This window comes from Pezoporus occidentalis, unplaced genomic scaffold (assembly GCF_034315485.1).
Source record: "Pezoporus occidentalis ecotype Australia unplaced genomic scaffold, CSIRO_AGI_Poc_V1 ctg146, whole genome shotgun sequence".
Classification (NCBI taxonomy): Eukaryota; Metazoa; Chordata; class Aves; order Psittaciformes; family Psittacidae; genus Pezoporus; species Pezoporus occidentalis.
This window is the reverse complement of record NW_026913274.1, coordinates 145,622-169,354: the sequence shown is the minus strand read 5'-3', so window position 1 is coordinate 169,354 and position 23,733 is coordinate 145,622. Positions and strand designations below refer to the sequence as shown.

At 42.8% G+C, this 23,733-nt stretch overlaps 1 protein-coding gene across 21 annotated transcripts in view; it reads left to right on the top strand.

The window, feature by feature from the left end:
* CELF4 (CUGBP Elav-like family member 4) overlaps window positions 1-23,733 on the top strand; it is a 749,745-nt gene that overhangs the window by 610,420 nt on the left and 115,592 nt on the right. For all 21 annotated transcript variants that reach the window (XR_009963147.1, XM_062610323.1, XM_062610325.1 and 18 more), the window contains exon 6: window positions 14,701-14,844. Coding sequence is in view for 20 of the 21 variants with exons in the window: in XM_062610323.1 (XP_062466307.1) it covers window positions 14,701-14,844 (144 nt within the window). In the remaining variant the exon portion in view is untranslated. The remainder of the gene's footprint in view (window positions 1-14,700; window positions 14,845-23,733) is intronic.

Genomic DNA, 23,733 nt, shown 5'->3' with positions numbered 1-23,733 from the left:
ACAGTCAGGGTAACTAATGCATCTTCCAGGAAACATTTGAAGGATCATTCCACTTGGACAAATATCTAATAATATGTGGTTTGAGCGTGATACTTCAGGAAAGTAGAAAGAAGATGTATTTTCTATGCAAAAAGATATTTAAACACCATCACACAGGCCCAGAGGAATGTTAAAACAAGCCACTGTCAGCTAGAAGGACAATCTGGTGCAATATGTTTTGGTTTATTATAATAGTATATTTTTTTTATTATTAATTATTCACAGTGTATATCATGAAAGACTAAGAAGCATGCTGAAACTTGGAAAAGACGCAGGAAAACTCAATAAAGGATATTTAACAGTGTAAAATCTCCCTTTCAGTAAAAGACTAATGTAAATTCATTAATTTATCCAAATAAGATTAAAGTGGGCCTGGCAGATTGTCTCTAGATCTTTGCAGGGACAAAAATGGAATATTCTTTGCAGAGGAAAAGGTTTCTAAATGCAGCAAATCATCAAGATCTCATTTTTTGGAACCCCATCTTAGACAAATCAGTTTAAAAATGGCACATATTTACCAGTGATAGGATAGTAATGAAAAAAATCTCCTTAATGATAGCGGTCTCAATTTTTGGAAGCATTGCGATACATTTAGTATTCTCTTTCTAAAAGATTCTTTCCAATAGAACCGGATGTTGAGCTTGATGTTGACATCTCATAATGAAATATAATGGACATCTTTCCTGAGACAGGTCGAAGAGGGACTTTTAATGACTTTCTTTCAGACTTTGACACAAAGTGGTGGTGTCTATAGACGCAGATAAGGAACTGGAGTTCCGTAGGGTATGGTACCACAGAAAAGAGTAAGAAAAATCCAGTCTTTGTCCCAAAAATCTTGCAAACTCCTGTGACAGAAGTGACAGGAAGGCAGGATAAATCAGACAAAACCCAAAAAGAGCTGAAGATTTTATCTAGATCTAGGGTACCCAAAATATCCTTATCGCTCCGCAGCCCTTATCCATCCTACTTTCAGCACATTTTACATAAGAAAAAAAAAAATACTCTTTTCTCCACAACTTGTGAGCAAATTTCTGTTCAATCCTGCTGATACCGACTGAGCTTAGAATATGCAAGACAATGAAGAATTTGGCCATTTCATGGGTCAGGTTCTTACAGTACCATTTTTACTGTTGACTTATTTGGCTGAAATGCCTGCTATAGAAATGTTTATGAATAACCAATATGAGCATCTGAAAAAGTATCACAATTTAACTCTTTACCAGACACACATCCCAGGCTCACAATCAAGTTTCCATGGCTTGACAAGTTCCCATGAATTGGCTGAACCTCAGCAATTCATGGAAATTGTGGAATTTGTGGAAAAAAGTCCACAAACCTACTCTTAGTTCACAGGAGAAGCAAGCAGAAAATTATTCAGTTCATCCTCTTCATTGTAAGCTCAGTTATGTGGTGTTGCCTTGTATGTCCCATGAACTACATTCAGGCGCATGGGCAGTTCCCACAGTTCAGCAGATTAGTGAGGACCTGTTGAATGACCACCACTTGATCAAGACTTGGAACACACTTTTTTTCACAGAACCTCAGAATTTCTCAGGCGTTCTGAATGAGATGGGCCAGATCCTGCAGATCTCTGCTCCCATTCTCATTTTCATGGTGCTTCAGGGTATACAGCTTCTTTCAGGGCTTAAATGTTCACAGGGAAATGCAGCCACCTCGTGGTGAGATGCCGATGTAGCCCTCGTCCTTGGAAAGGAGGGGTGCATTGCTGCCATCTTCCTTCAGTTCCCCCCTCCCATTTCTCTCACCATTAGGACTGGCCTCATTTGTCCGGCTGCGATGCCAACTCAGAGTTGTTCCTGTGGTTCAGCCAATTTAAACGTCTCTTGCTGTGTCCTTGTGTACTACCAACGGGGCATCCATCATCATTCTTGTCAGGTCTCGAGCCATTCGTTCCTGCGGCAGACTCCTGTTTCTCCACAGCTGTCAGGATTATTGCTCTACTGTGACTTCCTGTTCACACAACATATGTTGCCTAATAGTTTCAAAAGGCAACTTTCTTTTGTGAAAGTTTTTTTTTGGGGTTGTTTTTCTTTTTTTAATTAACCTTTCCTTGGACAGGTGCCTGACCACCATCCATCACAAGACCACTTCTCTATGTAAGGCACTTGTTTCTCCTAAGGGCCGACCAAACAGATCTACAGCACCCAGAATGCACACAGGGTTAAAAACTATGCTACTGTTGCATCTTTCTCACTATCTCCCCCACGGTGGCCATTCAGAATTTCTTTTGTTATGAATTGACTCCTGGAAGGGGTAGAAAACTACTGTTTATCCACTTTTTCTGCACAGAGGTGAGACGTGAAGAGTGTGATTCGTCTGATTTACCTTTAACAGTCTAAAAGTTTGTAATATATTCTAGACATCACCTAGCATTCCTACAAAAGGAAAGAGAGAGAGAGATTTCTACATATTTGTGCATTCTTCCCTTTATCCGTCTGTGCTAGGATAAGCTAAATCACCTTCTGGGCATGCCTGTCCCTTTCATTAATTATATTGGAGATCTCCATAACAGCATTACACTGAATAGCTGAGGTGGGACTCATCTCACCTAATTTGAAACATGCAGAAGCTAAGGAACTATGTCTGAGGTTGTCATCAGAGTGTTTGTCATCTAAGTTTCTACTATAATCAATAGAAAGAAATAGATACCTCTGGAGGAATATTTTACAGAAATACATTTTGAAACCCGTCATACCAAAACCCAAATAGAAGTGTGCTTTTTAGCTAACTTGAGGTGTCAGATTGCTGTGGTCTGGCAGTTCCAAAATAATGTTCTTCATCCAAAGTGCAACTTAGAATGAAAAAGGACCCATACTTCTTAAAAGCTAAAAATACTTGTTTCCTGCAGCTGTCTTGGAGCCTACAATTGCCTTTGCCACCCTGAAATTATTCTGCTGCACTTGTCACTGCCACAGCTAGAGCTGAAGCTGTAGACCTTGGGTGACTATACCAACAGATATTAGCTACCTACAAGTCAGATATTAAAGCTGTTGACTTGGCCTCTTGTCTGATGGTGATTCCTCACACGTAGCTCAAACATGTAGTTTGAGATTGCCTTGACTGAGCCATGGAGGCATCTGTCTCCCAGCTGAGCATGGAAGGAGCTGAACTGATTGTGCAGCTTAGAGTGGACACCTAACTTCATGTCCAGTGTGAGGGGAGCTGAATCCTACTTTGGGCTCTTGCTGCCCAAGCAAAACAATTTGGGATTCAGAAAACAGGCATCCCACATCTGAGTCTTCTGAATTCTGATCTGTTAGATGTAGTGTTGACTTGTCTAACACCCTAATTGTCAGCACTATGTTCATTCTATATCTTTCTTCAATTCATGACATTTAAGGCCATTAAGACCTCCAGAACCCTGTAAAGTGGCTTCCAACACCACACAGGCCAAGTCCTCTTTTTTTATGTAGAAATCTGCAGCATCTTGGTCAAACCGCAGCATTTCTTCTACGCCCAGGCAATAGCATCCCAAGTCTATCTATGGCTGGCTGAACATCTTCCATGAAAATTACTTTTAAAACGGAATCCTTGGTTTTGTGAAAGAAAGGGAAATGCAGGACTTGGATACAGGCACTGAACAGATGTCTGCTTTTCAGAGAAAGATTCCACTTAGCTGAACTTAAAAAAAAAAAGTCTGCAACCCAAAACTTTGTCAACTTGGGGGTTTTCATCTCAACATTTTTCTGTGCAGCTCTTATCAACACAAATGACAAAACCAACTTCAAGCCTCTGTTCAGGGACCGCCTCTATCAAATTATGCAATTACGGCTCAGTGTTCTTAGGCTACAAACTGATTAGATCTCTAATTGTTGTATCTAATATTTTTTTATTAATTAAGAGAGTATGAACGACACAACACTTTGAACAAGGTTGACTTTCAGCCTCTACCCACCATGTTCTTCGGAATTATGACTAGCACTAAAATACCCAGAGAAATTTGATTATAGTCAGATGAAAGGATTCTTTTCTTGCCTTATACAATGCACTATCTACCCTCTCATACCATCAGAAAGTTTTGCTATTAATTAAGCTAGAGGAGTTTTTTCACCTGTTTACCAGGTGCGAATAACTTAAATATGCAATGATCAAAAAAGTTACCCCAGGAAACAAGTGTCATGGTCAGAACATCATGTGCAGTGGCCCTCTTTCAAACTAATGGCAATAGGGGCACCAGTTCTCATGTTCCTGGCTTGAGCATTCAGTCACCCTGGCAAAGGAAGCAGCCCCAGCTCTCATTTGTGACTGCTGTTATTATTGCTGTGCATTGCTATGGTGCAGTTACAACTTTGCAAAGCACCACAAAGCTGCTTTCAGACACAGTCTCATCGCAGAACTTGGTTGAGCAGCTGTTCTCACCCCCTGTCGACACAGCAGAGGAGCATCTAGGTGAATTAGGGATGGGAGGGGAAGCAGTAAGAGCCTGCAGAAGGAGCTCTGAGCAGGTGGAGGAAAGAAGGAAAACAGGCCTTTGTGGGCATGATGAAGTTGTATCCTGGGCGTCTTGCTTGCGGAGCGGTGGGAAGCGGCTGTTACGATGCACGCAGGCTGGCACCAAAGCGCTGAGTCGGCAGAAACTCCCTGAGAGGAGCAGCGTGGCAGCTCCGGTGAGTGGGGGGCCACAATGGCATGGATCAGCTGAGGTATTTTTAACAATTATTTTGATATAAACAGCTCTGAACTTGAGGAGCTCCATGTAAATGGGAAGCAGTGGGGCTTGTAATTAGATTTGTGTACACTTTCATAAATTGCTGGGAAACATCAAAGCCGTGATAGAAGGCTGTGGTGCACTTTATTTCCTTCTTCTGTTCTTCTGTTAATTGAATGGTTGATGTGTGGATAGGAAGTGTTGGCTTCGCGGAGTACTATTTACAGACCCGCTGACAGCTGCACTGTGAAAATTAACAGGAACAGAGCAGCCTCTGTCACAGCTCTTCCCATGAGGGACTTGCTTTAAATTAGATCATTTCTTTCATAGGAGAAACTTTCCTTGTCTCTCCTCCGTTCTTCACAAATATGCATGCACATCCAGCTGCACACTCCCATTCTCCCTTCAGGCTCATGGCAGCCTTTAGTGCTCGCGAGAAAGGTTTGTTATTTCCACAAAGTTGGGGAAGTTCGAGTCCAGTTCAAAACTTGCAGCATATTCCACTTGCAGCAAGACACATCTTCAGGAAGTCAACAAAATCTGTGAGCCGGATGTGTGGAGCCACAGCTTCATGTTTGCAGGTCTCACCTCAACACAAACATGCTCTTCACCCTCTTAGAAAGGGATTTCTTCTCACCCTACTACTGTTGGAAACAGTAGTGTTCAGTGGTTACTGTTGATCTTACATGGAACTACTGTGTGCTAAGCACCATGCAAACCTCTTACAGGAAAGTTCCCAGACTCAGGAGCTTACCAGCTAAAGGCCAGGACTAACCTTGCTGAATTACATCAAATTATTGGTCAAAGTATAAAACTTCTGGGTTGCCCATAGTCTTACCATCTATACTTCTCTTAAACTGAATGGAGAGAGACTAGGAGCTCAGAGAGACACGTCTGTCTAAACTAATTGATGGTTTAAAACAGATGCCCCAAATGGTGGCAATTAGGTCATCCAAGTGTGTCTCTAAGGGACAAGACACAAGAGATAAGCAAAAGAAGCAACAACACAATGTCTGGGAGCGAACTGGTCTTACACACAATCAGTATATTTATGCAGTTGGTAACCAAAGTCACAGCAATTCTTATTCCTAATCTCACTAGATAAATAATAACCAGTGAATACTTGAGCATCTAAATCTTAGTATTTACTTAAATCTAGAAAATGTAGGACGTCAAACATGAAGCCACCAGTCTATCACCTCTCTTCCCATGGTTGTCTTCAAAATATCCAGGTAACATCAACAGAAACTTAGACAAACCAGTAATACAAACAGATAACCATTAAAAGAACCATGATTCAGAGTACAAATTAACCAACAACATTTACTCTCACTGAGGTTCCAGCATGGGTGCAAGTTCTCAGTTAATAAAGGCCTCCTTGTGACAGTCAGTAGAGAGATAGAGTCACTTACCCCCTCAGGCTGTCAGGGTAAATAGAAATAGGAAAGTCATGAGAATTCAGTTTTACATGATCACAGAAACATAAAGGGAGGATTTTCAAAGGTAGTTCTGGGTGAAAGTTGATTAGAGCCCAGCATCTAATTGCCCTTCATGCCTTACAGCTGACTTTGCCCTAAAGTTACTTGCCCAAAGTCATAAAGTCTAAGGCTCAGTGGAATATCATCAATGCACATCTGTCTGCTCAAATTAACGCAGAAGGCTGAGGCCTTGTTTTACATTGTTGATGTTGGAGAAACTAATGGAGGAGAATAGAGATGACAATTCAGACCCTTTTTTTTTCTTCACTGTTGATCTTCTGAACTCCATGCAATGCCTTTGTGTAACACACAGACTGGCTTAACTCAGACTAAGGCACAGCACACACATTCCTTCTATCAAAAAATAATACATCAGGAACCCATTCTTAGCTCAGCAGCAGCAGCAGAACTGGCCCTCCTTCCACCTCCTTCTGAATATGCTGCCTAAACACTATTTAGAAAGCCATGAGTTATTCTTTCACGCTTTGGGATGAAAGAAGCTATGGATGTGAATATCTAGATGTTAATTTGAAATAATTTCTTCCACCAAAATCCAATGGCTCTTGATAGCTCAGCCTTGTTTTCCTTTGGTCAGTGGGTTCTGGATGGAAGGGGACTAAGGCTCATAGGCCATCCTACCCAACTGCTGCCACCAAGATGGCAGGTTCTAGCACATTTGAGCCAGCAGTTTCCTGGGGTTACCCAATTTCCCTTAATTCTTTCCATTAAAAAAATCATAAGACCATGTTCCCTGCCTCTTCCCTTGTTGCATAAATGAACTAATAAATCACATGTCTCAGGGTCCCAGAACAGAAATACAGGCAGCCTGGCTGCCTGACAGGGGGTATGAATCATACTGGCGCCAAAGATGCTCTTTAATTCTCAAGCCACAACATCATAGCCACACAGGCATCCAGCAGGATAGCAAAGAGACCATTGGGATGTGACAAGCTTCACTTGCTGTCTTCCAAGGGCTTCCTTGCTCCCCCTGAACTGCAGCATTCATTGCCTCCAAATGGGATAAGAGGGATAACTGTTTATGAGGCATATGGCCTCAGTCTAGACAAAAGGATTTAATTGGCACTGTAATGTCTCTTTAGGAGTCCAAGGGAAGTTGGGAACTAAATCAATAGTTATGGAGGTGGACAGGAGAAAGTGGGAGCAGCACAGTGACATTGCCAAGCATTGCCCAAGTACTGGTACCAGCAGCAGCTGCAAGACTCACTGCACTCAACACTCATCTCATTTGGATAAGATTAGGACTTGCAGGGGCTAGAATAATTCACAAGAACTGACCTTTTTGTGATAGCAGAGACATTGATAAGCCTGGGATTCATAAACCAGTCCCAGCCTAGCAGGAGTGCAGGAGGGTTCCAGCCCTACTGGAGGGCATTACCCTTCACTGGGCATCACTACTCACTCAATCTAACAGGGACATGCTTTTCCCAGCACAGAGAGCAATGAGGACGTCAGCATTAGGTCTTTACTGCTCTGCTTGCTTTGGAGGGGCTTCTTTCTTGCCCTCTCTTCCCTTCGTCCGTATTTTGCTCCAAAGATCTTTCCTTTGATTTAAGTGGGCTCTGTACCAACATTAAATCGGTCTGGATGCTTCAGCTTGTTTCCTTTTAATCAATTCCTTCCCAGCCTTCCTCAGATGTGTGGTCTGGATTGATAACACATATTGTAAGGAAAACAGAGAGACCTCAGTAATGGGTAGATTGCTACCCCTATCTGGAATACAGACAACATTAAGTGATTATCAAAATGAGTTTTGCAAAAGTCAAAACAAGTTTTGAAATTACAAGTATTAAGATCAGCTTTCAGAGAATACCCTCAGTTGAAGTCCACAGTGAAGTCCACAGTCCACAAATTCACCTACCAGACACTCATATCTTTGCCTCAGATATCCCCTGGCAAGTGAAATCAGGTAGGTGAATATGCTTGACTTCCCATCCCCAAGGTCTGTGTGGTGCTCACGGAAAAGTCTTAGCTAGGAGCAAGGAGACACATTTCAGTCTTGGTGCAGTGGAATACAGTAAGGGCAGATCCTTCAACATAAACCAGCTTCTTGCTCCACCAAAACCGGCAAAGCTTTGCTGAGTTTAGAGTATCTTACAGCTTCAGCTGACCACCTGCTTCACCGCACTAAAGCATGAGTGATACCATGCTGCAGGCAGAATCATTTATCCATTAATGAACCTTTAATTCGCTGTGCAGCGCTAGGAGATCTTCAGTTTAAATATGCTGCAAAAATTCAAACACTCCTTATTATGCCAATCAGGAAACACACTTTACACCACGTCATAGAGCATGACAGCGGTCTGGGATGACAAGTCATATGCAGCATGTTTGGAACACAGTGCTGCTAAAATGTTCCTTTATGTCACATGCACCGTTGAAATGTATCTGCCCAGCTTGCCAGCCCTTTCTCAACATCTGTTTCTTTCCAAGTCATCTTAGGTTTTTCATCTCATTCTGAACTGCTAAGGAAGAGTGAAGCTCATGAGAGCAGTGCCCTGAAGTATCAGGGGCTCCATACCTGATTGTGATGTTTCCTTGCTGTGACAATATACAATTCACTTTATGGCTCTGAAATGATTCCAATTCTCCTATTTTCATCCTTGCCTATTTAACTAGAAAGAGAGATCAAGTAGATACTAGCTTTCATGGGGCTCTATGCTGCAGCCACCAAACATTTTCTCAATAGTAATAGTAATTTATAAAAATAAAATTATTTCAGCCATCATTCACTGCTGTAAGAATATTTTAAAGGGAAGTATATTTTTAGTAAATACAGGACTGAACGCACCTTATCTTCCACCCATGTTACTACTATTGCATAAGGGAAACCTGTAACATTTTTTTTTTAATTATGGATTGTAAGTTTTTCTCCAAACAGACACAAAAGAATTATTTATTGCTTTCATATTCCTAAATAGCAGGTAAGAATTTCCAGTCTATTGGTATAACAACATTTTCAATTTCATAACACATTAAGGAGGGCGAATGATTCTGTGAGGACTTTTATCATCCATAGACTGAGCTGGAAAATGCAGAGCTGCTTGAGGAACTCTGCTTTGAAGTTTAGGTTGTTTGAATGTCTAGCTTTGATTTGAGGGGCATACTAATACCCAGGTTACATATTGAGTTCTTTCTAATTAGAACTAGGTATGACGCCATCCAGAGTCAATGATTCTATTGCCCTGTGGAATGCAATAACTTTAGCTCAGAGAGGAGAGACACCTGCTAAGTAGTGTATGGGCAAATAAAACCTGAATCAAGCTTCTGCTCCAAATAAGTTACAGCTCCAGAGACTTCTGAAGGGAAGTACCAGCAGCAACTTTCTCTGCTTACACATTTCATGAAGAACACCCTCTACTAAGGGAGCAGCATTATCAAAGGGTCTGTCACTCCAGCCCTGGATGAAGACTTCCTTTCGCTGTTCTGTCTCTGCTACTCTCAACTCAAGTGTGTCTAAACCAGCTCTCAGGACTGTACAGGGGTAATAGCTCCTAGTGATTGCTATTGTACTCATCTTTCAGGTGAGACACAAAATTGAAGCCATGAGTACAGAAAAACATAGCATATTTCATAAGAGGAGAGGGATGTTATACTGTTCTTCTGGCCATCTTCCAGCATGGGTAATTACATTTCTACCTAGCTAAAATTCCCTCTGCTCTACAGTTTTAATTGGACGGTAGTTTGTTTTGCACTTGTCTGAAATCCCAGATTGGGGTCAGCCCCCCACTGGTTAATTCAGCAGCCCTATTTTCAGTAGAGCTACACGGGCATTTCAGAAAAAATACCTAGTTTTGTTTTCAGACTTAGGGCACATCACACCAAATAGCCTGATCTGACAGAGCCCAAAGCAAAGAAATTCTCCTCTGGCTTTAAGGCCGTAATATCAAGGATCCCTGTGTGGAAATGCTACCCTGAACAGCTTGTCGAAGGTCAGCATCCTCTCAACTCCATTTTGCAGTTGCAAAGGGAGTCCTAAGGCAAAATTTCCACCACAAGCAATCCCATTCAGGTGGTGACACCTAGGAAGGTAGTCTGATTGCCCCAATGAGAAGCATCCAGCAGCACCTATCCACTTAAGTGTTTTAGCTGGTGTGTATGGCTGACATTTTGGAAAGTATTTAACAGGATCTGCACCTTCAGATCTCTTATATTCAATAGTTTCATTCGTTGAACCTTTAACATAGTAAGCTTCTTTAAAAAGTATTTTTGGCCCAAAACCTGTAACTGGCTCCATTTGAGATAACCAAGGTATAAAAGTACACCTGTATGACAGAGGCACCCTTTCAGTAAAGTTCTTAACTGTATGCTTACCTCCATAGGTAAGCATAAGTACAGTACTTAACTGTATGCTTACCTCCAGTGGGACTTTCACTAGGCTTAAAGTGAAACATGGTTTAATGGCTTTGTAGAATTAGGCCCAGACTCAGCCATTTAGCAAGAAAAAGATGCGTAACAATTTGTAGAGATCAGTAGCCTACTGAGTCAGAGGAAACTTAAAGGGGTGACAGGAAAAGACAATTCATATGTTTTGCAAGGAAACATCTTCACAAAACTTTTCCTATGAATAGTATTCTAGAGAGAAACAACTTTCCCTGAGGCCATGCAGTAATATTTGGTCTCCTGAAAAGCTTTTGCTTAATTTGTGTATACACTCCATTTGGAAGGTCATAACTAATGGGAAACAGTCCCAACAACCAGGCAAAATATTTGTTTTCCTTCGCCTTTAAATTAAATATCAATGGATGGATATTTTATTTTTAGTTGAATATGAAATTTCACAAGCGACCTGTCAAGCTCCCGTTTTCAAGAATGACTTTATTTCACACATCAAGACAGGCTGGGAAATTAGTTTTTCCCACAGAGGACTCTGATTAGGGATTACAAAGTGAATGTGGCGCAGAGTGATTTTTCCTCCATCTTTTCCCTCGCCCTGCCAGCCTAGAGAACACGTGACGCTGCTGACTAAGGGGAGCAATTCATTACTGCACATGGGAGTGGGACGGGAAGCGAGATAGTTGTGTTAAGTAGACTTGCTGGCCCAAGAGAGAATAGGGAAAGCGTAATAATACTTAGCCCTTATATTATTCTTTTCATCAGTAGATATCAAAGCACTTGAAAAAGGAAGTTGATTTGATGGGAAAGGAGATAAATGCCAATTCCAAATAACCTATTGCAAGGGCACCTGCAGGAATGCTCACTTTCGTGATACTCTTTTTTAACTGTAGATCTGCAGGGTAAAGAAATAAATAGGTCCTTCCTTCAATAAAATGCAGAATTAACACAGAAATCTCAAAGTACATTTTAAAACATTATTGACTTACCCACTGTGACTCTCTTGGGGGTTGGCAAAATATAAGGTCCAGTCTAACAACCAGCAAGAGCAAAAGGGAGATTATGTATTACTAGTAAATGACTGAGCAGACAAGACCTGTTGCCTTTGTCAGCAGACAGCGGCTGATTTACACCATGGTTTAACTGCTTACAGAAACAATAAATAGTTCCGATGAACGGCTCTGCAGTTTTCTCCCCATAGAAAATCTGGCCCACTCTGGGCTATTTCTAATGCTATCCAGTGGATTAGTAGCAGTCACTGGAGTAGAAAGTAGTCTTGTTCTGCTGCAGGTAAACAGCACTGTTTGGCTCCTCTGCTAAAAATCCTGAACTGGGTGATCTGATAGAGTTTACTGCCTGATTTACTTTGGGCCACATGAGAAGGATACACATGAGGAACTACATACAGAAAGTGTCAATCCCAAGGTCAGTCTTCATATTCAAGTGCAGTGCAGCATCTCTACTGGATACATACCTCTAAGTGCTTACTTGCACATGTCATTGCAGAGAACTCTTAAAAACACATCATTTTTCTCCTCTTTCTTTGTAGTGTGGCCTCTAACTTTCTTCTATTTGCTAATGGCCTTTCTGCCCTGTGTATATGACAGTGATGTTCAAAGAGGTCTGAAGTCCTGCTGCGACAGGCAACCCAGCAGAAACATCTCATGAGAAGCAGTCCTCGATCCCATCAGGTCAAATGGCTGCTGTGCAGTCACTGTGACTCACATCAGGAGGGAAGAACACTCCAGGGGCAAGAACTTCATGTGGCAGTTACCCGTGTTTTCATGATGCCATCTATAGTAATATCTTGATTTTCAACAGTGTGAGAAAACAGCAATTTCCTGAGGCAGTTCTCTAAGACTTCTAAGGCAAATAGAGACAGAAAGAAAAGGGAAGGGAAGAAAACACTAACTTGTATACACTTTTCAGTCCTGCTAACTAGAGCAGGTCACTTCTTCAAAACCCATTTGCAGAGATGAATACCCACTCAGTCTATTCAGTTTCAAAATCCTCCATGCCGCATTGTGCCCACCATAATGCAGCCTCTGCTCTGCAACAACAGCAGCTCTGAGCAGCTGAATCTGCTGGGGACCAGTGCCTCCCTCCAATACAGCTGCAAATAGGTTTAAATCATTAGATTCAGGTTACCAAACAGTCTCTTGGATCAGGGTTAATTAAATGAGTGCTGAAATCTAATTAAAGACTGGTCCAGGTGATAATTAGCAGGAAATGTATGCATTAAAATATTCATTTGTCGATGAGCTGCAATTAAGAGTGTGATTTGGGGAAGGATCAATAACTACATCATGTGATTTAAAAAAAAATTACAAGTTGGCCAGCCTTTAGATGAAATGCAGGAAAATTTTAGCTAAGCATTTGGGTTTTTTTTTTTTCTCTTCCCCTCACCCTCTTTCTGTTTTTCTCCTATAATACCTTCTGTGGACTGTTTTCCACCACTGAATAGAGCATTCATCTCTCCATCCCTTTGTTTTCCTGAAGCACTTCTTTCAGCCGCTTGCTCTTCACCAGATTTTTTGAGTGGGTTATAGATTTATTACAGAGAGACAAACAGGTCAAAAAGATTCTTTGCCAATGAAAATCACTTCCTACCAGAACAGCCTGCTAATCCAGTGGAACATTGCTCATTGTATAGCCTTAGATTGTTTTGGGGTGGGTTTTTTAAGCAAGTTAATTCCTTAAGTCTTTATTCATAACTGAGGATCTGGAGAGGCTATTGAATATGCATAGCTTGGACTTATATATATGTACAACCATAGCTGTGGTTTACTGTGCTATTCCCAATTTGTAGGAGAGCAGCTCTGCTTTCACTGAGACGTTTTTCTGGTTACAGATACATCGGGGTGTATGTGAGCCAGTTAATAACACTCCTCCTGTGCAATCTCACCTCCATTAGAAAAACAAGGGCCCCACAACAGACCAGCTCCTCTAGCATGGACCTGGTCTTCCTTTACCACCACAGCCGGAGGCTGAGCTGGCAATTTCCCCACTGACTGTATTTCCATCACCGTGTCAAAAGGGATGCGCACCATGGGAGCACAGTAATTTCGGCTGCTCTTTGTCAGTCTCTTGACAGCTCACCTGCCCATCTCCCCAGGGTCGGTGACAGCCCAGCTCCAAAGGCAACTGTCTGACTGCTGTCGGGGCTGCTGCCGCATCCCCCCGCCCTTGCACCCCACTTCCCCAGGGAGAATGCACTATGGGGAATCAGCCAACCCATGAAGCTGGTGCCTTCCTTCCTAAGCAGATCTGTTTCTTCCCATTTCAGCCTCCTCTGAGAAATTCTGGAGTTGCACTTATTGACCTTTCATCTCATTTGGGGGAAAACAGAGATTTCTTTCATTCCCAAAAGGTCTATATTTTTCACAGACTTCTGAAGTCTGATGATCATCTGTAGTTCTCCACCTCTGTTGACTGCAGACATAACCCGAACATTGTAAAGCTCTCCTGGAAACATTTAGCATTAAATGTGGGCTCTTTTGTGGTAGCCTCTATTTCTTACTGTTTATGGAAAAGAAACTCAGGTCCACCAGGTACTATTTTTCCTCTTCTAGTTTAACAGTGCTGAAGAAATGCTGCTTCCTGATGAGACGTACACTCTGTTCAGGGTACTGAATCTTGTCTCCAAGGGGTACAGATTTCTCATTGGACATCAGGGTTTCAAGACACACCAATATGAAGGGGTGATCCAGCTCAAGGGGTCTGGCATGCATTGAGCTAACATATTCCATCAAAATAGATCAGTTCTCAAATCCTAACATTTATTCAGCAAAAGCTCCTACATTTTTCTGCACTGAGTCCAGATTCTCTAGTAAAGACAGCCTGCTGGTCCAAAAGGTTGTCTATAGATTGAATGAATAAGGAAACAACTTCTGCAGAGAGAATATTAATGACAACCTGGAAACTCAAATTTTGGAGGAAACTAGGAGCCAGGCTTCTGGCCTCAGTTATTTACACTCCAGGGTCCTTTACTTCCTGATGCTCTCAGCCTATTGCAAAGGTCAAATACAAAAGTCCTGAGAGGTTGCATGGAAAAGTTAAGCCTCAGCTGGATCCCATGCTACTAAATCTGTGTCAGACATAAGCATGGGTGTGTACCAAGCTAATTCCCTTGCGTGTCTCTTTTTTTTTCATGTCCTGCAGGGAGCCTCTTCAAGCCTGGTGGTGAAGTTTGCAGATACGGACAAGGAGCGTACAATGAGACGCATGCAGCAAATGGCAGGACAAATGGGCATGTTCAACCCCATGGCCATCCAGTTTGGAGCATATGGCGCCTATGCACAGGCAGTAAGTATAGACATTGGCTCTGTGCATGTTCACGGGAACGGTGGGACGCTGACACAGTTTGCCTGAGGAAGTTATGCCCCACCCGTGGCATCGTCCAAGGCCAGGTTGGGCTAGACTTGGAGCAACCTGGTCCAGTGGAAGGTGTCCCTGTCCATGAATGATCTTAAGGTCCTTTCCAACCAAAACAATGCTATGATTCTATGAATAGCACCTAGAACTGCACAAAAGCACAGGAGAAGAGGAACAGCTGAGCAGAGGAGACAGAGATTTCTATGATTCTATGATTCTGTGATTCTATGAATAGCACCTAGAACTGCACAAAAGCACAGGAGCAGAGGAACAACTGAGCAGAGGAGACAGAGATTTCTCCTTTAAATTGGTTACATGATGGGAGAAAACTGCCATCATGCCATCAAGGCTAGATAAGGGCATCTTGAAGACAAGTCTCAGAGGTGCAATAGGTAATTCTAGCTGTAACCACCCTGTGATCATGTGAAAACCTATGCAAGTTGCTTCCTATGGGGCATAAGCCATTGCTGTCAAATCCAAACACAACTAGCCTTTGAAGATTTGGATAAAATAGGACTGGATTCAGCTTGTCTTAGTTCTTTGCCCTATGTCAGAACTGTCTGAAGACGAAAGTAGCGGTGATCTCTGCATCCGGCAGACACAACACTGCCAGGTGACTTTGGCTGCCTTCTCTGGAGCAGATTTGCAGGCAGTGACAGTGAGTCATGTGTCCCTCTTGTACTCTGCTAGATTTGTGTGCAGGAGGGAAATGCCATTAATCCCATTTTCCAGAGTGACACCTTCCTGAATGACAGAGACCACATGCCTTGCCTTAGGGCCAGCCCAGGAATCACACTCCAGTGTACCTGTGCTCCCTTCCAGTGCACTGACTGCAAGGCTCTGCTTTCCTGCCTACATATTTCTTTCTGTTGTGTTGGCAGCATAGATTTCCCGTCACATCCGCATGATCTGGTTTTAACTTGAGGGCCTTGGCTGAGTGTCCTGTGCCTCACTGAACACTTTGTACAACCCAACCCTTGAATGTGCTATGTAGAGTCCTGAGGACATGCCATAGATCTCCACAGAAGTTCCCGTTCTTCTCCCACCTGCACCTCCTGGTGCTATTCTGCACTTTATTCTCTCCCTACTAGACAAATTCTATTTTTCCTTTCATTTTGCCTTCTTTATTTTTGTTCACAAGGACTTTACCTCTTCCTTTGTCCTCTGCTCCCCTCCTCACATGATAGAAGAGCTGTCCCTCTCCAGCCTGGCTGTTCTAACGGTCCTCCCAGCCAGAGAAAGCTGCAGGAAGAGGATAAGAGAGAGTAAATCACAGCTGAGCCCAGGTCAGTGGCCAGCAGCCTGGCAGAGGGATGCAGCATCTGTGCCCCCATGTTACAAAGGAACTAGCAGGGTTCAAACCACAGGCAGCTCAGGACAAATATCTACAGTTTGTCAGGCAGGAGATGTGGCTCCAGTGTTACACTACAGGCACTGATCAGGAGAGTGGTAAAAGCACCACTGTCCTGATGTTCCGGTCCAAAACCTTTTTGCATTATTTTTAATCAAGAGTAATTCTTCTAATTGCCAACCTAGTGTAATACTGATATAAAAGAGGATGCAGCCTGCACCTTTACACCCTCCATCTATTTCTCACCAGGTAGCACAGGACATTATGAGGGTAGGTGCTTGAGTGAGGATTTATTGCTGAAGGAAGAGTGAAAGCAGTTCCTGGGTCTGCTTTCACTCCACTGGAAACTAATGAATATTTTTTCTACTCATTTCTGTGAAAGCAGAATGGGACCCACCCTCCTTTTTTTTTGTCTTCTGGTAAATATGCTAATAAGGAAGAAAGAATAAGTTTTAGATCTTGACCCATTGGATATGACAAGCTGGTGACATCAATTACCCTGGGGACTTCAGAGCTGTCTAAATGATGGGATCACATTTCCGTGTGGTGCCTGTGCACCCAGAGCGTGCTCAGATGCTGTCTCTCAATCAGCCTCTCTATCTGCTTCATCTCACAGTCTCACACAAAAGAGAAGGAAGGCAGTGCCGTGGTCTGTGACGTTCCCTCGGTCCCGATTAATCCACCCTGGACTGCTGGCTCTTAGATATCAGGGTGATTGGCACCTCACAAATGCCAGCAGGAGATGGAGGGATCGATAAGGGAACGGAGAAGGGGGGGGCAGTTTTATTCAGCCTGAACTGAAGTTGAAGAGCTAAGGCAAGTCAAGAGGAGGGAAGGTGAAACGTCAAGAGCAGGGCAGTGATGACAGCTGATGTCACTGCCACCAGCAACTTGTGTGACCTTGGGTGAATTGTTTGACCCCATGGTTTCATTTCCTCATGTTCAAATAAAGCTGGTGATCAGATTTATTTATTTCCCCTTCTCCCTCAGGGACACAGCTCTCTCTTGTGCTGTCTCTCCATGTGGTATGGCGGTGACACAAGTTTAGGAACTGCCTCAGTGCTTAGTAGTAAGGCCAAGACTAGCATGAGGCACTGATTTGTACTCATAACCTGTCCTCCCAGGTATCCCGCTGCAGCCTAAGCTTGACTGATGTCTCTGTGTAAGAGATCTCAAGCAATCCCATGAGAGTTTCTAATGGTCCGTCCCCATGGAGAAGGCTGCCAAGTCCCATAGGCAGCATTTTCTTGTTGACTCTCCCCCAGAGAGGCATAACGCACATCACCAGCACTGGATTAGCTCCTGGAAAAAGGTCTTCATGCATCAACTAGTGCAGCAGAAACCCACATAGTGGAGCTGTTTGAGAGACTGGTGGGCAGCCATGGATTTGCAAACCAACAGCAGCACTGAGGGGTGGCAAGGGTCTCCATCCATCAGTGTTTGACTGATAGTTGTTAGTGTTGCCACCAGGCCTGCTTTGGGCCCCAGCTCCTCTTTAAGTTACCTCCTTTGCAGCTCAGCAAATGGCCGTGTCACAGTTCATTCCCTGCTGCTGCTCGCTGCCAAGCCACTCAACCTCAGCTTGAGCAACTTTAACCTTGAGAGCAGCAGCGGCATCACATCAGCTAAGCAAAGAGTCCTTAGGTTCAGCAGCCATATGGCCTCAGATCCAGAGGTAAAACAAAAGTCGGGAAGCAAAGGGAGCTCTCCTCAGTGTGTGGTTTTGCCTCCCCTCCTCATGTGCCACCTGCAAGCACACCAGACAGAGCTTGGCACCAACTCCATGTGCTCTTTCGGTGACACAGAAAGTCACATCAGACCCACCTCACCTATTTTGTATGCAGCTTAAGGCAAGTCAGGTTTCATGGCTCCCTAAAGCTCCCAGAGCCCCTATACTAATTTGTTTCAGGGTTTTTGGATTGGTTTAGTGTTTTTTTTTTCTTTTCAGCACTATTTTCCCATAGTCATTTAACTTCCCCTTTTAGTGGGCTATTATTTATTTTGGTTCACACATATACAGGTCACCAACCCTTTTTGTTGTCAGGTTGCTGTGGATGTACTTCAGCTGGGTATTGATAGCTGTTTCTGCAGTCTCAGTTACAGCCAGCTTGAGGTATAGATCTGAACACAGCCTGGATAGAAGGAGACTGATGTTAAGTGGTACTACCCTTGATTTGCTGCCAGTAGAGGATGAACCTGGAGCCACACACTCCAGCTCAAAGCAGCACATCTTCTTAGACCCTGGTAAGTGGGGTGGCCAGGGCCAAAATCACAGGCCATAAAAATCAATCCAGATTATGAATAGTGATAGTATAGTCCTGGCCCAAATAAGCAACAGTGGCAAAACTTCTTGCAGGTCTTCTTTCTATGAAGAAAGTGTCAAGTAGTTAGCTGCTGCCTCATGCCACTGCTGCCCCACCATGCAGAAAAGAAAATGTGCACAGATCAAAAAGGGTTGGGAAGATAGGAAAGTGCAGAAGAGCAAAGCAAGAACAAAGGAAGGAGCCTTGGAAAGTGACAGATACTGTATAAATTATTTAATTTTTAAATTATTTAAAATAAGATCAAAGTCATAAATCAAGTTTGCATAAAAAATGGGGTGGGAGTGTTATCCATGGTCTTCTGGCCACATTCCAGCTGTGGACTGATTGCATCCTGCAGCAGGGGACAGGCATAGAGGTAGTGAGTAAAAACGGACAGATGGGTACATAGGCAGTGGTAACATTTGCTCTCTGGCCTGGAGCAAGTCCTTTCCCATCAGTAAATCCGCTCACTGAAAAAGTACAAACGGCTGCAGTTTGTGAACTGTAGACAATAACTGCAACAAATACGGGAGCATCCAGCACAAGAAAGCTCTCACTCATCATCCTAAGTGGTCGCCTTGGGAAGCTAGGGCAGAAGCAACCACCATGCTGACCATAAAGCCCCAGTGCCCCCCTCTGCCTCCCTGTCCCAGCTCCTGTGGAGATGAAAGGATATTTCTGCTAAAGCTGAAGGGAGGAATCGCTTCTTCCAATATTTTTTCAATTCATACTGTGAAATTATTTTGGAAAGATACTTAAAAATATCCAGCTAGCCCTATGAAATCAGGGAAAATTTACTCAATATGTCTTCTGCATATAATAGCTATTATATTTAAATGACCAAAATGGGACAGTATACTACTGGTTATGCAAATCACTTGTTCTGATCTGTTCCAGAAGAGGAAGTTATTTTGAAGCCATAATACTTTGCAGCAGGGCTGATACCATATTTCTGATTGTCAGCTCCCTCGTAATTCAGAAATAATGAACACTCAGATTTAGGTTTTTTATACCTTTTATTTTTTTCATAGCTTTTTATATTTTTCCAGAGTTCTCAGGGACTTAGAAATCCAAACTATTGTGTATCAGGCTTCAGAAAGACACTAAGACACATGAATCCATGTGTTCCTCATTTGTTTAGCTTTTTTAAAAAATATTAACTTTAAACATTATTTTTAATGCAGAAAATTCTGTTTCCCAAAGACATTAAAAAAAAATCTGAAAAACCATTACAACTTTTTTACAGAATATCTTCTGTTTGCTTGAAGGTTTGGGAGGTATTTTTGGTTATATTTCCCAATGGGCAGTTAAGTAAAACAGACATAAATCCATCAGTTTGGTGATTTTATCAAATATGAGTCCTTTTACTACTTGACTGATCACTTACTTACCTCTTTCTATAGCTGGGATTCCGTGAGGGTTAATTAGCTAAGTGGTTATAGAAATTGTTAGAAGTGGGAAGTGTGGGACGTTGTTATTATTTTTGTTATTATTACTGAATGAAGAATATGAAAAGTCAAAGAAAAACATTATATAATAGACAAGGATAGAAAATAATGCTCAAGAAATGAGAAGGACATCAGCTCATTCAGAGTAAGCTTTCTGCAAGGGTAATGATCGTGCTATTTCGAAAGGATCATCAGAAATGATCCTTCTTTCTCCTCTTCTCTTTCTTCAGTTTCACATGCAGTTCTTTTGGGGGCCGGGGAAAACAAGCAGTAACATCCTTGTCCTATTTCTAGCAGGAGTTTTGGGCTTTGAGATGGTTTCTTCGTCTCTCCATATAACTATTCCTCGTGTGAGAAAAGGATATTCCTTGTGTGGCAGCCACCACATGTGGAGTCCTCACATGCCCCCACCCCACACCACTAGACTCCCAGTGGCCACTTAGAGACCACTTGTGGGAGGAAAACTGGCAGTAAGTGCCACGTTTGTGTTTTATGCTTAATGCAACACTGGTGTTCCTCAGCTGATGCTCATCGGAGTCAGGCCTGCATCTGTCCTGATGCAAGATGTGGAGGAGCTGTACATCAGCAAGCTTTTGCATTGGTACAGCTCTTCTGCAAAACTTCACTCCTTTCTGGTTTTTGTCTTAATCTTCCATGCTAGGATAGAGTGGATAAGCCTGTTGGAGGTATCTATCTACTCACTGGTGACAGAGATGCCTGAAGTTTAACCACATCAACCTGAGGTAGCAAAAAAGTGTGTGAGGTAAATCCTCCCATCTCTCTCTGTTGACAGTCCATGACTACTACCCCTTTGCATGTTTTGGATGGCCTTATCAGTGCTTCCCCAGCTGCTCCATCATTTCTCTGTCATTAGGATGGGGACTGCAGGTTTTTAGCTCTTGAGGAGCTGTCCATCGGCATGAACAAGTTTGTTAAAACCTCTTTGTCTCCTGAGAAGTTAAATATTTGAGAAGTAGTAAAGTCCAGGTTGGAGGAAAGAGGGAATGAATCTTTGAAACTGGGTGGGAAAAAGCTCTTGATGCTGAGGTATAGATCATGCTAAGGAAGTAAGAGAAGCAAAAGGAAATACATCCTTTCAGCTTAGGAAGCTGAAAAGCTCCTTTCTATCCCCTTGGACCAGTCTGAGATAATAAGGCTGCTGCCTTTCTGATTAGTGCTTTGTGGCCCCAGCCCAGGCAGGGGAAATCTGCATTTCAAATGGCATATTTTAAAGAACACAATACCCAGGGGCCCTGCTGCTATTGATTTGCCTCCAGTGGGGTCAGTGCCTCACTTTCTACAGCTTTATTAGCTGGGACCATACATTGGGCCTCTTTCAAAGTAAAAGGAGAGTGGATGGGGCATTTGTCTTCAGGGGGAGCTGGGGAAGGAGTGGGGTGACTTTTATAGGGAATGCCTGGAGGTTTTATAAGGGACACTGGTGACTTGCCTTCCTTTTGCAAATTTGCTGAGAAACACCTTGGGGGGAGAAGGAGGTAGCTCTATCCTGACAGTTTCTTTCAAGGTGACCAAGTCCCTGTCTTCCCATCTCAGTGATACTGCTGCACTTGGCCAAGCTGTGGTCATCAGCTGTTGGGCTGGGTAGGACCTCCCTTCTCTACCCCATTAGGAAAGGTATGAATGGGAAACGTGACTGCAAAAGCGTGGCAGTACTGTCAAAGGTTGAGATATCCAGACATGTTTAGTACATCTTTTGAGTCCTCTCTGAGACAGAGAAGCAAGACCAGTTAACTGGGGTACATAGCTATGTTCAGGTATGGGATGACATAATCCTTCCAGCTCTGGAGGACACACTGGCTTACCCCAAGGGCTTGCTCCGAAGGCTGCAGAGGGGTGTACATCCTCTGGGTCATAAAGTGTAGGGCTCCAGCTCATTTCAACATGCCAAAGGGTTTGTTTGCCAGGTCTCCAGGGCATCTTGGAGTGCACCAACCCAGAGCACTAAGCATGACAGAAATGGGGTGGCTGTAGCAGAAGCAACTGAATCTTGTTTTCCAAATCACAGGTTAGGTTCTTATTTTAACTTCACTAGCTTTTTAACACCAAGCTAAACTTCTTTCCTCCAAGTTCCTAAGTCAGTCTCTGTGGGATTTCAACCAGTTTTAAGTGACTATTTCACCAAAACTCACCAGGCTTTAGACTGCAGACCCTGCACCTTCAGCACTAATCATGAGATGAGGATTATCTAGTTCTTCCCATAAGAAGAGAGAAAATATGTTCTTCTTTCTGAAGATCTGTGGCAGAACTGCATGAATGACATTACACTACAAAAAGGAGCATGCATGTAGCCAAGGTATATTCTACAAGCATGCATCTTTCAGTGCAAATTTATAAGCCTTCTGAACGCACAAGAAGTCACATATTCAGGTTACCTGGTTTGCAAACCAGGGGGAGCATCTTCTGTTGTGGAGTTAACTATGAACAGTTTAGAGATATCCATGAGGAGGAGGAGAAGTTGCATAAGCCATCAATAATATCACATGTGATTTCCTAGTGCGAAATGGAGATTGTCTTTAGAGCACCACAATCATTTATAATCCTATTGGCAATGTGCTATCTTTTAGATAGAGCCCTGTTTCCCTTGCAGCACATATGAAACATAAACAAAAAAAAAGAGGATTAACAATTTTGTTTTAAATGGTTGGGAAACAAAGTCCAAAAGTATCTGCTGAGGGCCAGGTAAAGGGTAGGAATGATTTCATCTGACTGTGCTGCCATGTGCATTAGAACTGATCACTTGGAGCTCCACATACTATCGCTAGAGAGAAACAAAGCTGCAATTCATATCCCCAGAGGCCTTAGCGTACAAAAGGGAAAGATGAGTTTTGGCCTAGAATCCTTTGCCCATTATCACATCAACCATAATAGGTGTCCAGCTCAGAGAAAACCTCATGTGTATTTAGTTTACTAAATCTTGTGGTGGGAAATGACAAAACAATAGTCTCCTGCCTGTTTTAGGAGGTTTGTGGTACTAATACCCAGCTGTTATGTGACAGCAAGACTGACCACAGCACACACATGACCAACCACATGTCACTCCATGGACTGTGGTGGGTTTGTTCATGCAACTCTAGTCAGCTTGGAGAAGCACAAACAAAAGTCAACAAAGACCAGACTGGGCTGTTCCCAGCCCTTGCAAGTGTGTCCATCTCAGAAACATGTTTCTTTGATCAGCAGCTCTGAACAGTTCCTATAGGCTATCATTTCTGCTACAAGCTACCATTCCTGCAACCAGCTGTTTATTTCTTCAGCTGTCCCCAAATGAAGATACCCAGCAGAGAAACTGAGGTACGAGTCCAGACCCCCAACACTGGAGTCAAGCCGGTACTAAAAATGGATGAATTCTCCCTTTCTTATTCACCTGCATTGGCATACTTGCTAAAATCACCTGCTCATTGACTCCTCTGGAGAATAAACGCAAATGATGCCTAGAAACAAATGTACTCTTTAATGGGAATCAGCATTGTGCTATAATAGAAAAGATTGTCTAATCACTCCATCAGTAATTACAAAGAACAGGATATCACTAATTAAAATGTGAAAGTGTCTTATGCAGGGTATAATAAAAAAGGGTAATTAACAATCAAAGGGAAAGCCACCACCTTGCCACCGATCTGTATTAGGCTTCAAAAAATAATAGTACTCAGCTCTAGTATAGCACTTTCCATCTGTAGATCTGAACACTCCTCGGTGGGGA